The sequence below is a fragment of the Moschus berezovskii genome, chromosome 14 (assembly GCF_049115385.1).
Source record: "Moschus berezovskii isolate FMDL1 chromosome 14, NW_MosBer_1.0, whole genome shotgun sequence".
NCBI classification, from domain to species: domain Eukaryota; kingdom Metazoa; phylum Chordata; class Mammalia; order Artiodactyla; family Moschidae; genus Moschus; species Moschus berezovskii.
The window spans coordinates 57125137-57137552 of NC_142473.1; the positions used below are offsets into that span (position 1 = coordinate 57125137).

The 12416-nt window shown below is 41.1% G+C and overlaps 1 protein-coding gene across 5 annotated transcripts in view; it reads right to left on the minus strand.

The window, feature by feature from the left end:
- Positions 1–12416, minus strand: part of C2CD3 (C2 domain containing 3 centriole elongation regulator) — a 127104-nt gene that overhangs the window by 73190 nt on the left and 41498 nt on the right. For all 5 annotated transcript variants that reach the window (XR_016039002.1, XM_088843184.1, XM_055423655.2 and 2 more), the window contains 2 exons: positions 7748–7866; positions 4930–5052 (listed from right to left, as the gene is read on the minus strand). Coding sequence is in view for 4 of the 5 variants with exons in the window: in XM_088843184.1 (XP_088699310.1) it covers positions 4930–5052; positions 7748–7866 (242 nt within the window). In the remaining variant the exon portion in view is untranslated. The remainder of the gene's footprint in view (positions 1–4929; positions 5053–7747; positions 7867–12416) is intronic.

Below are 12416 nucleotides of genomic sequence, written 5' to 3' on the forward strand. Positions count from 1 at the left end.
AATGAGAAATTATTAACGAACTTAAAAGCCCATGTGTTTGGAAATGAAATGTCCACTTTTAAATGCTGGGTGTATCTAACAAGCCATAACAAGAAAAATGAGATGGCCTTACTTTCAAAAACAGTAAAGTACTAAAAGACAAAGAAGGGCAGCACAACTGTTTCAAACTAAAGGAGATTAGAGAGATACAGCATTTAAATACAACAGACGTTTGGTTCTTGAGTCTGAAATACAAACCCAAGTAGTATTTCTAACACAGTTTCACTTATTAATGACTGTTAATGGCCTGTAATCAAACCCTACCTATTCGCTATGCAAATAAGACCATTATGTAAAATGAGGTTAATTAATTGTTTAAAGGTTCTTTCCTTCTTCAGAATCAGCTACCCTATTATCTTACGTATCATGTAAGACATGCAAGCTCTCTTACATATCATATGAATGCACTCAATATGCCAGGAGATTTGGAAAACTTGGCAGTGGCCACAGGACTGGAAGAGGTCAGTCTTCATTCCAATCCCAAAGAAAGGCAATGCCAAAGAATGCTCAAACTACTGCACAATTGCACTCATCTCACACGCTAGTAAAGTCATGCTCAAAATTCTCCAAGCCAGGCTTCAGCAGTATGTAAACCGTGAACTCCCAGATGTTCAAGCAGGTTTTAGAAAAGGCAGAGGCACCAGAGATCAAATTGCCAACATCCGCTGGATCATGGAGAAAGCAAGAGAGTTTCAGAAAAACATCTATTTCTGCTTCATTGACTATGTCAAAGCCTTTGACTGTGTTGATCACAATAAACTGTGGAACATTCTGAAAGAGATGGGAATCCCAGACCACCTGACCTGCCTCTTGAGAAACCTGTATGCAGGTCAGGAAGCAACAGTTAGAACTGGACATGGAACAACAGACTGGTTCCAAATAGGAAAAGGTGTACGTCAAGGTTGTATATTGTCACCTTGCTTATTTAACTTATATGCAGAGTACATCATGAGGAACGCTGGGCTGGAAGAAGCACAAGCTGGAATCAAGATTGCTGGGAGAAATATCAATAACCTCAGATACGCAGATAACACTACCCTTATGGCAGAAAGTGAAGAGGAACTCAAAAGCCTCTTGATGAAAGTGAAAGAGGAGAGTGAAAAGGTTGGCTTGAAGCTCAGCATTCAGAAAACAAAGATCATGGCATCTGGTCCCATCACTTCATGGGAAATAGATGGAAAAACAGTGGAAACAGTGTCAGACTTTGTTTTTTTGGGCTCCAAAATCACTGCAGATGCTGATTGCAGCCATGAAATTAAAAGACGCTTGCTCCTTGGAAGGAAACTTATGACCAACCTTGATAGCATATTAAAAAGCAGAGACATTACTTTGCCAACCAAGGTCCGTCTAGTCAAGGCAATGGTTTTTCCCGTGGTCATGTATGGATGTGAGAGTTGGACTGTGAAGAAGGCTGATTGCCGAAGAATCGATGCTTTTGAACTGTGGTGTTGGAGAAGACTCTTGAGAGTCCCTTATACTGCAAGGAGATCCAACCAGTCCATTCTAAAGGAGATCAATCCTGGATGTTCATTGGAGGGACTGATGCTAAAGCTGAAACTGCAATACTTTGGCCACCTCATGCGACGAGTTGACTCACTGGAAAAGACTCTGATGCTGGGAAAGGTTGGGGGCGGGAGGAGAAGGGGACGACGGAGAATGAGATGGCTGGATGGCATCGCCGACTCTGTGGACATGAGTTTGAGTGAACTCCGGGAGTTGGTGATGGACAGGGAGGCCTGGCGTGCTGTGATTCATGGGGTCGCGGAGAGTCGGACACGACTGAGCGACTGAACTGAACTGAACTGAACTGAAAGGTAATAAGCAAAATTTAATTCATTATAAATAAATAAATGTAACAGATGATCCTGGACTAGGAAAAAATGCTACAAAGGGAAGTACTGGTAGAGCTGGTGAAATCTGAGTATGACCTATAGATAGAATATAGTATTGTTGTTAAACTGATGTTTATTACTGTACAGTATTATGTATGATGCTGCCTTTGTTATTAGGAAGTGAAGTGAAGGTCACTCAGTTGTGTCTGACTCCTTGTAACCCCATGGACTATACAGTCCCTGGAATTCTCTAGGCCAGAATACTGGGGTGGGTAGCCATTCCCTTCTTCAGGGGATCTTCCCAACCCAGGGATCGAACCCAGGTCTCCAGCACTATGGGAGGATTCTTCACCAGCTGAGCCACCAGGGAAGCCCAAGAATACCAATTTTCCTAATTGTTACCAGGAAAAACAACACAGAATTCAGGGAGAAAGGTTTAATGTCTGTAACATAGTCTCAAATAGTTCAGAAAGAAATTGTGTATGTGTACAGAGACAGAGAGTGGGGAAGGAGACAAAAAGAGAGAGAGAGAGAAGAGGTGGATAATTATAAAGCAAATATGAAGAATAATTGCTGAGTTCATGTGATAAGGGTATATGAGTTCGCTGTACTATTTTTTGGAATTTTTCTCTAAGTTTGAAGTTATTTTTCAAAGTTTAAAGATGTTAAAAAAAGGATGTGGGATAAATGATGAAGAATGAAAATGGTCATTATTTTATGAGATTGAATTTCTAGAGATAACGGGGACTTGTACCTTTTATTTGAAATCCACAGCAAAATTCTTTTGCTCTACTGAATATAGACAGCAATCTATCTAGAACAGTACTTCTCTCAACAAAGCCAGGATAGAAACAATTTCTAGCCTGTCAATTCTATTTATTACTCCTTTCTGATTACAAACCTTACAGTCCAGAATGGACTGCTGCTGCTGCTGCTGCTAAGTCACTTCAGTCATGCCCGACTCTGTGTGACCCCATAGACGGCAGCCCACCAGGCTCCCCCGTCCCTGGGATTCTCCAGGCAAGAACACTGGAGTGGGTTGCCATTTCCTTCTCCAGTGTGTGAAAGTGAAAAGCCAGAATGGACTAGGAAAGCAAAAAAAATAAGACTTTGGTAGGGGAAGAATGATGTGATATTCATTTTTTTCAATGCTAAGTGAAACAAGTTTTTAAACAGTATTTATTACTAAGAAGGCCAGAAAGAGGGCAGAGAGGGCTTCCAAGGAGAAGAAGCACGAAAATCAAGAACAAAAGCATGAATGTATAAGCCAGCATGAACACTTTGGCAATTCTTTACATAGTTTGACATGGCTATTGGTAGGGAAGCGGCAAGAGAGATAGCTGCAGTCGTCTGCTGGAGTCATATGATAGGCCCTTTTATCCTCTGGGTGATAAGGAGTCATGGAAATGTTTTAAGCATGGCTGTGATGATTTCAAAAGTCCACCAGGACAATAGGACAAAGATACACTGAAGCCACACGTTCAAATTCTTCCACCTAATGGGAATGTAAATTGGTGTAGCCAATGTGGAAAACTGTATGGAGGTGTCTCAAAAAACTAAAAATAGAACTATCATATGATCCAGCAATTTCACTTCTGGATACATAGATGAAAGAAACAAAAACACTAATTTGAAAAAATACACCCACCCCAATGATACAAGCATTATTAACAATTACCAAGATATGGATGAAACCTAAGTATCCAACACAGATGCGTGAATAATGAAGATGTTGTATATACAATGAAATACTACTGAATCATAAAAAAGAATAAAAATCTTGCCATTTGCAAAAACATGGGTGGTCTTGGAGGGTATTATGCTAAGGGAAATAAGTCAGACAGAGAAAGACAAATACTGTATCACTTATATGTGGACTCTAAAAACCCAACAAACTTGTGAACAAAAAATACCAGACTCACAGATGCAGAGAACAAATTAGTGGTGGGGAGAGAGATGGGGCAAGAACAAAACTGAGGCAGCAGATTAAGAGGCACAAACTATTATGTACAATGTAAAATAAGCAACAAGGATATATTGTGCAGTTCAGGGAATACAGTCAATATTTTATAATAACTATAAATGGAATATAACCTTTAAAAAGCATGTATCACTATACTGTACACCCATAACTTATATTGCACATCAATTATACTTCAATTAAAGAAATGATTAGGGTAAGCTCTAAAAAAAAAAATTTTGTCCACCTAAGAAACTGATGTTTCTGAATAACAGGAAAGAACTCTCGCTCTGATGAATTACGTTCGGCATCCAGGCACAAACTCAGTCACTTCTCTCCTCGTTCACTGCCACTACTCTAATCCTAACCATCGATCACTCTTCCTCTGGATGCAATCGATTCACTATGTTCCCTCCGGTACCCTACAACATTCTCCACAGGGCCATCCTCTAAAATGTAAATCAGGTATTACTTTCATGTTTGTTTCAATGTTCTTCTTGGCTCTTAGGATAACATTCAGACCTTTCCTCTTACTTCAAAGCTCTGAACAATATGACCCCTGCTTGTCTAGCCAATCTCCCATTTGGATCACTGTCCTGTGGCAACATTCTGTCCCCTGATGAAGGCAAGCCCATTCTCACTTTAGGGTCTTTCCATGTGCCACTCTTTTCTCTGGAATGATGTTCCTCATGCTTTTTACTTGGTGGTCTCTTCCTCTCACTCTTCAATTATCACCTAAATGTCACCTCCTTGGAGACATTGTTCCATCTCTTATTTCCTCCCAGGTACTTACTATCATATGTGTATGCGTGTTAAGTTGCTTCAGTTGTGTTCAACTCTTTGCAACCCCATGGATTGTGGCCCGCCAGGCTCCTCTGTCCATGAGATTCTCCAGGCAAGAATAATGGAGTGTGTTGCCATGCCCTCCTCCAGGGTATCACATAGCACACCCTTTAGCTCCTTCACAGAACTTGTGTTATCCTATTTTAACATAAGCTGCAAAAGATGCTGATCTTCTCGTTCACTGCTACATTCTCAGGCCCAGCCAGTAACACATGCTCCATAAATGCTTGACTACCTGAATGTGTATCTACCTACCTTGATGGGGCCAAGAGGAGTCTGACCATTCTCCTGTTGTACTGAAAGCTGGTCACTGAAAGAAAGCAGCTCAGACTGAATGACAGTTCGTAAAGGAAGCGATGCAGAACCAATGACTTCTGGCTGAGAAAAGAAGGAAAGAAAAAGTTTAGGTTAAATTAAAGAGGAGCCACAGGAACTAAAAATGACAACATATGATGACTTATGAAGGAATCGATGCTTTATGAAGTCAATCAGTTCAGTTCAGTCACTCAGTCGGGTCCGATTCTTTGCGACCCCATGAACCGCAGCACGCCAGGCCTCCCTGTCCATCACCAACTCCCAGAGTCCACCCAAACCCATGTCCATTGAGTCGATGATGCCATCCAACCATCTCATCCTCTGTCATCCCCTTTTCCTCCTGCCCTCAATCTTTCCCAGCATTAGAGTCTTTTCAAATGAGTCAGCTCTTACCATCAGGTGGCCAAAGTTTTGGAGTTTCAGCTTCAACATCAGTCCTTCCAATGAACACCTAGGACTGATCTCCTTTAGGATGGACTGGTTGGATCTCCTTGCAGACCAAGGGATTCTCAAGAGTCTTCTCCAACACTACAGTTCAAAAGCATCATTCTTCAGCACTCAGCTTTCTTTATAGTTTAACTCTCACATCCATACATGACCACTGGTAAAATCATAGCCTTGACTATACAGACCTTTATTGACAAAGTAATGTCTCTGCTTTTTAATATGCTGTCTAGGTTGGTCATAACTTTCCTTCCAAGGAGTAAGCGTCTTTTAATTTCACGGCTGCAATCACCATCGGCAGTGATTTTGGAGCCCAGAAAAATAAAGTCAGCCGCTGTTTACATTGTTTCCCCATCTACTTGCCATGAAGTGATGGGACCGGTTGCCATGATCTTAGTTTACTGAATGTTGAGCTTTAAGCCAACTTTTTCACTCTCCTCTTGCACTTTCATCAAGAGACTCTTTAGTTCTTCTTCACCTTCTGCCATAAGGGTGGGGTCATCTGCATAGCTGAGGTTATTAATATTTCTCCCGCCAATCTTGATTCCAGCTTGTGCTTCCTCCAGTCCAGCATTTCTCCTGATATACTCTGCATATAAGTTAAATAAGCGGGGTGACAATATACAGCCTTGACGTACTCCTTTTCCTATTGGGAACCAGTCTGTTGTTCCATGTCCAGTTCTAACTGTTGCTTCCTGACCTGCATACAGGTTTCTCAAGAGGCAGGTCAGGTGATCTGTTATTCCCATCTCTTTCAGAATTTTCCACAGTTTGTTGTGATCCACACAGTCAAAGGTTTTGGCATAATCAATAAAGCAGAAAGAGATGTTTTTCTGGAACTCTCTTGCTTTTTCCATGACCCAGTGGATGTTGGCAATGTGATCTCTTGTTCCTCTGCCTTTTCTAAAACCAGCTTGAACACCTGGAAGTTCATGGTTCACCTATTGCTGAAGCCTGGCCTGGAGAATTTTAAGCATTACTTTACTAGCGTGTGAAATGAGTGCAATTGTGCGATAGCTGGAGCATTCTTTGGCACTGCCTTTCTTTGGGACTGGAATGAAAACTGACCTTTTCCAGTCCTGTGGCCACTGCTGAGTTTTCCAAATTTGCTGGCATATTGAGCGCAACACTTTCACAGCATCATCTTTTAGGATTTGAAATAGCTCAACTGGAATTCCATCACCTCCACCAGCTTTGTTTGTAGTGATGCTTCCTAAGGCCCACTTGACTTCACATTCCAGGATGTCTGGCTCTAGGTGAGTGATCACACCATTGTGATTATCTGGGTTGTGAAGATTGTTTTTGTACAGTTCTTCTGTGTATTCTTGCCACCTCTTCTTAATATCTTCTGCTTCTGTTAGGACCATATCATTTCTGTCCTTTATCGAGCCCATCTTTGCATGAAATGTTCCCTTGGTATCTCAATTTTCTTGAAGAGATCTCCAGTTTTTCCCATTCTATTGTCTTCCTCTATTTCCTTGCATTGATCACTGAGGAAGGCTTTCTTATCTCTCCTTGCTATTCTTTGGAATTCTGCATTTAAATGGGTATATCTTTCCTTTTCTCCTTTGCTTTTCACTTCCCTTCTTTTCACAGCTATTTGTAATGCTTCCTCAGACAGCCATTTTGCTTTTTTAAATTTCTTTTCCATGGGGATGGTCTTTAATCGTATCTCCTGTACAATGCCATGAACCTCCGTCCATAGTTCATCAGGCATTCTATCAGATCTAGTCCCTTAAATCTATTTCTCAATTCCACTGTATAGTCATAAGGGACATGATTTAGGTCATACCTGAATGGTCTAGTGGTTTTCCCTACTTTCTTCAATTTCAGTCTGAATTTGGCAATAAGGAGTTCATGATCTGAGCCACAGTCAGCTCCCGGTCTTTTTTTTTTCCTGACTGTACAGAGCTTCTCCATCTTTGGCTGCAAAGAATATAATCAATCTGATTTCAGTGTCGACCATCTGGTGATGTCCGTGTGTAGAGTCTTTCTCTTGTGTTGTTGGAAGAGGGTGTTTGCTATGACCAGTGAGTTCTCTTGGCAGAACTCTATTAGCTTTTGCTCTGCTTCATTCTGTACTTCAAGGCCAAATTTGCCTGTTACTCCAGGTGTTTGGTGAAATTTTAACTGTTAATGTTTATGGCATTGTGCTTTGTACCATTTATTAAAAAAAATTTAAAAAAATTATAATAGACTATAGTTCATAAGTTTGAGCCTGGAAAAATTTCAAGATACGAACATAATTTTAAGTATGCTCCAAATCCCTGATGTGACTAAATGGTAAGGCAAAAGTCATAATCACTTGAAGTACCTTTTTCTGTGGGATTTTCTTTGCGTAAATTTGGAAAGTAAGATTGGAATTCCACCAATGTTTGATCATTGGGCCACCAAATTGTACTGGAAACACAGATCTCTGCTGAAATTTCACCACTGTAAGGAGAACCAGACACATAAGTACATGTCATACCATCCAACTAGAGCCATTTCACCAATTCATGCCTTGATACCACCCACCTCTCTTTCAAATCTAACTAAAATCTCTTTAGGAATCTAGTCAGTGTAATTTCACCGAAGTGTTAGGGTTATAGGACTTTGACTCTGTGCCTCCCTCCATGATTAGTCACTTCAAGCAGTCAACCGAGAAGCTGATTGAGGAGAAGGGAGCCGTGGAAGCCCTGACAGCAGTCCTGGCCCACATTTTGGTGCTACGTTGGTAGAACAGTGCTCCTTAACTGAGATGCAGGCTTTGTGACCATGATCTTGCAGTGCTCAGTGGAAATGCCAAACATTAGTTATGCTCGGAAAGAACTTAAAGAGCAACTGGGTGAGGATATTGATTCCAAAGTGAAGGGAATGGTCTTTCTCAAAGGAAAGCAGAGTGTTTGCTTTGATATTCCTACTACATCAGTAACAGAAGTACAGGAAAAGTGGCATGATTCACGGTGCTGGCAGCTTTCTGTGGCCATGGAGCAACCAGAGTTGGAAGGACCACAGGAAGGATATCACAACTTCTGAGGACAGTGGGAAGGCAACTGAGGCTTCAGGGGACAGTGTGAGGGCAACTGAGGTGTCAGGCAACAGCAGAAAAGAAGTAGAAGCTTCAGAGGACAGCAAGCAGGAGGTGGCTACACAAATAACAGATTCCAAAACAAAGGCCAGAAGCAGAGTTTTAATAAAGCATTCAGTACTTTGAAGTAGAGGATTTATTTGGCAAAAACAGAACAATGTTCAGCAACATGGAACTGAACATTATTTTTTCATACAAAGTTAAAAGCACATTATATTTCCTTCCTGACCACCTTCCCAGTCCCCATCTCTTCAAGAGAGATAAGCTTCATCTAAATTATTTCATATGATTGATGACAGCCATTTATAACTTTATTGCTATTTCTATCTCGGGTATTACTTTGGAAAAGGTGTACAGATTCATTATATATTCTAATGTATTATCTACAGATTATAAAGTAAAGTCAAGGATATATCAGAGAAGGAAATGGCAATCCAATCCAGTACTCTTGCCTGGAAAATCCCATGGATGGAGGAGCCTGGGAGGCTACAGTCCATGGGGTCACTAAGAGTTGGACATGACTGAGCAGCTTCACTTTCACTTTTCACTTTCATGCATTGGAGAAGGAAACGGCAACCCACTCCAGTATTCTTGCCTGGAGAATCTCAGGGACGGAGAAGCCTGGTTGGCTGCTGTCTATGGGGTCGCACAGAGTCGGACATGACTGACATGACTTAGCAGCAGCAAGGATATATCTGCTGATACTTAAAAAAATTTTTTTATTGAAGGTAATTGTTTTACAGAATTTTGTTGTTTTCTATCAAATCTCAATGTGAATCAGCCATTTTAAGTTGACCTGTCTTTATACTTAGAAATGTCTCTTAATAGTAGACTTCCCTGGTGGCTCAGATGGTAAAGAATCTGCCTGCAATGCAGCAGATCCATGTTTGATCCCTGGATTGGGAATATTCCCTGGAGAAGGAAATGGCAACCCACTCCAGTATTCTTGCCTGGAGAATTCCATGGAGAGAGAAGCCTGGCGGGCTACAGTCCATGGGGTCACAAAGAGTCGGACACAAGTAAGCGACTATCCCTAAAGGACTGAAATAACAAAGACAAAGAGAAAACCCTGGGTACAGTACAGAGAAGATAAGGAGGGCTACCTCTGCTTTGGTATGCGAAATCATCAGTGTCAAGCATATGAGCACTGGATGTGTAAAGAGACATACCATGCACTTCACTGGGTGTAAGGTATGGCTTAGTGTTTTAAAAGACAAGTTGATAAGTAGTAAAGAAAGAAGGGAGATGGCTGGACAATAAGGGATAAATGAAGAGAAGAACTGAATCAAAAGGTATAATAATGAAAATGAGTTTATTTTCTGATTGAAGACTAGGGACTCTTCTTGTCACACTTGGATAAGTGTGATATTCGTTTGCAGTGTTGGGCAGTCTGTTTTTTAGATAGAAAGGAAAAGGTTTCTGCTGTAATAGCAAGTGTAAATGGGATAAAATGATGGTAGTATCTGAGTCTGTGCTCCCTGCTACTGGGCTTTAACAGGTTTTTAGAACAGGAATGTGGGGTAGAATCATTTGATATATGAGTAAGTTCTGTTATTTACTAATGAACCACTTCAGCCACAATTTATCACCTGTAAAATGATCTTACAGTTCATTCACTTCTAGACCCTTAAAATGGATCTGAAGAACCCACACAAAAATGCCCAGATACAGGGAATCCACTCTCTCTAATATTCATTCAAACAGCCCACTTGATCTACTGATCTCTATCCTTGCCACCTTAATTCTTGACTCTATTTATTTCTCTTGGTACTCATGAACAGAATCTGGGCCTTGTTATTTGGACCCACCCACAGGAACTGTTAACAAAAGGTCTGGTCCCAGCAAGCCCACAATCATTAGACCAGTTTCCCTGCTTCTCCTGCCATGGAAAGAAAAGTAAGACAGCACCTACACCTCATCGGTGAGTGAGAGAACCAACTGAGGCACAGATCAAAAAGCACTTTAAAACTTAAAACACTGTGAAACCTTCAAAACACTATAAAATCTCTCTTACAAAAAGAACTCTGTATCAACCTGGTGCTACTCGGATTTCTCCTTACTACTTAAGTATGTCTTGGCACTGTTATTTTACTTCTTATATAATTCTGTTTCTCAGTTCAGTTCAGTTCAGTTCAGTCGCTCAGTCGTGTCCGACTCTCCGCGTCCCCATGAATCACAGCACGCCAGGCCTCCCTGTCCATCACCAACTCCCGGAGTACACTCAAACTCATGTCCACAGAGTTGGTGATGAAATCCAGCCATCTCATTCTCCGTCGTCCCCTTCTCCTCCCGCCCCCAACCTTTCCCAGCATCAGAGTCTTTTCCAGTGAGTCAACTCGTCGCATGAGGTGGCCAAAGTACTGCAGTTTCAGCCTTAGCATCAGTCCCTCCAATGAACATCCAGGATTGATCTCCTTTAGAATGGACTGGTTGGATCTCCTTACAGTATAAGGGACTCTCAAGAGTCTTCTCCAACACCACAGTTCAAAAGCATCGATTCTCCGGCGATCAGCTTTCTTCACAGTCCAACTCTCACATCCATACATGACCACGGGAAAAACCACAGCCTTGGCTAGACGGACCTTGGTTGGCAAAGTAATGTCTCTACTTTTTAATATGCTATCTAGGTTGGTTATAACTTTCCTTCCAAGGAGCAAGCGTCTTTTCATTTCATGGCTGCAATCAGCATCTGCAGTGATTTTGGAGCCCAAAAAATAAAGTCTGACACTGTTTCCACTGTTTTTCCATCTATTTCCCATGAAGTGATGGGACCAGATGCCATGATCTTTGTTTTCTGAATGCTGAGCTTTAAGCCAACCTTTTCACTCTCCTCTTTCACTTTCATCAAGAGGCTTTTGAGTTCCTCTTCACTTTCTGCCATAAGGGTAGTGTCATCTGCATATCTGAGGTTATTGATATTTCTCCCGGCAATCTTGATTCCAGCTTGTGCTTCTTCCAGCCCAGCGTTCCTCATGATGTACTCTGCATATAAGTTAAATAAGCAAAGTGACAATATACAACCTTGACGTACTCCTTTTCCTATTTGGAACCAGTCTGTTGTTCCATGTCCAGTTCTAACTGTTGCTTCCTGACCTGCATACAGGTTTCTCAAGAGGCAGGTCAGGTGGTCTGGGATTCCCATTTCTTTCAGAATGTTCCACAGTTTATTGTGATCGACACAGTCAAAGGCTTTGGCATAGTCAATGAAGCAGAAATAGATGTTTTTCTGAAACTCTCTTGCTTTCTCCATGATCCTCATTATTATTTTAAACTAAAGAGAGTTAAGAATGGAAGAAGAAATTCATGTAAACAAATTGCTAGCAATATCCCTAAAAGACTTTTTTTTTTAAAAGAGCTGAAGGAGATTCTGAAAATATCTTGTCCATTGCATGTCATTATTGAGAGGGGCCCACAGATGGAAAGGCCATTGTGTCCAGGGTCACAGAATTAAGTGTCTGGTATAACCAGAGCTAGAACTCTTCCAATTCTTGACTTGATGCTTATTCCATATGTCCCATATTATCCTCAGAATGACAAAAGGAAAACTCAGTCTCTGTGGCCAACAATAATAATGCATGAGAAGCAATACAGATAAAAGTGCACACAATTTAGAATCAAAAAAGTTCTAGGTGCAAATTCTAGTTCAACCATAAGTCAGTTGTATTATCTTAGACAAGTTAATTGATTTATGTCTTAGCTTCCTCTTTCCTCATCTATGTTTATGTATTTTAAAGGATCACATGATTAATGTATGTAAAACACTGCTAATTTAGTGCCGAAGAATTGATGCTTTTGAACTGTGGTGTTGGAGAAGACTCTTGAGAGTCCCTTGGATTGCAAGGAGATCCAACCAGTCTATTCTAAAGGAGATCAATCCTTTCATTGTTCATTGGAAGGACTGATGTTGGTGTTC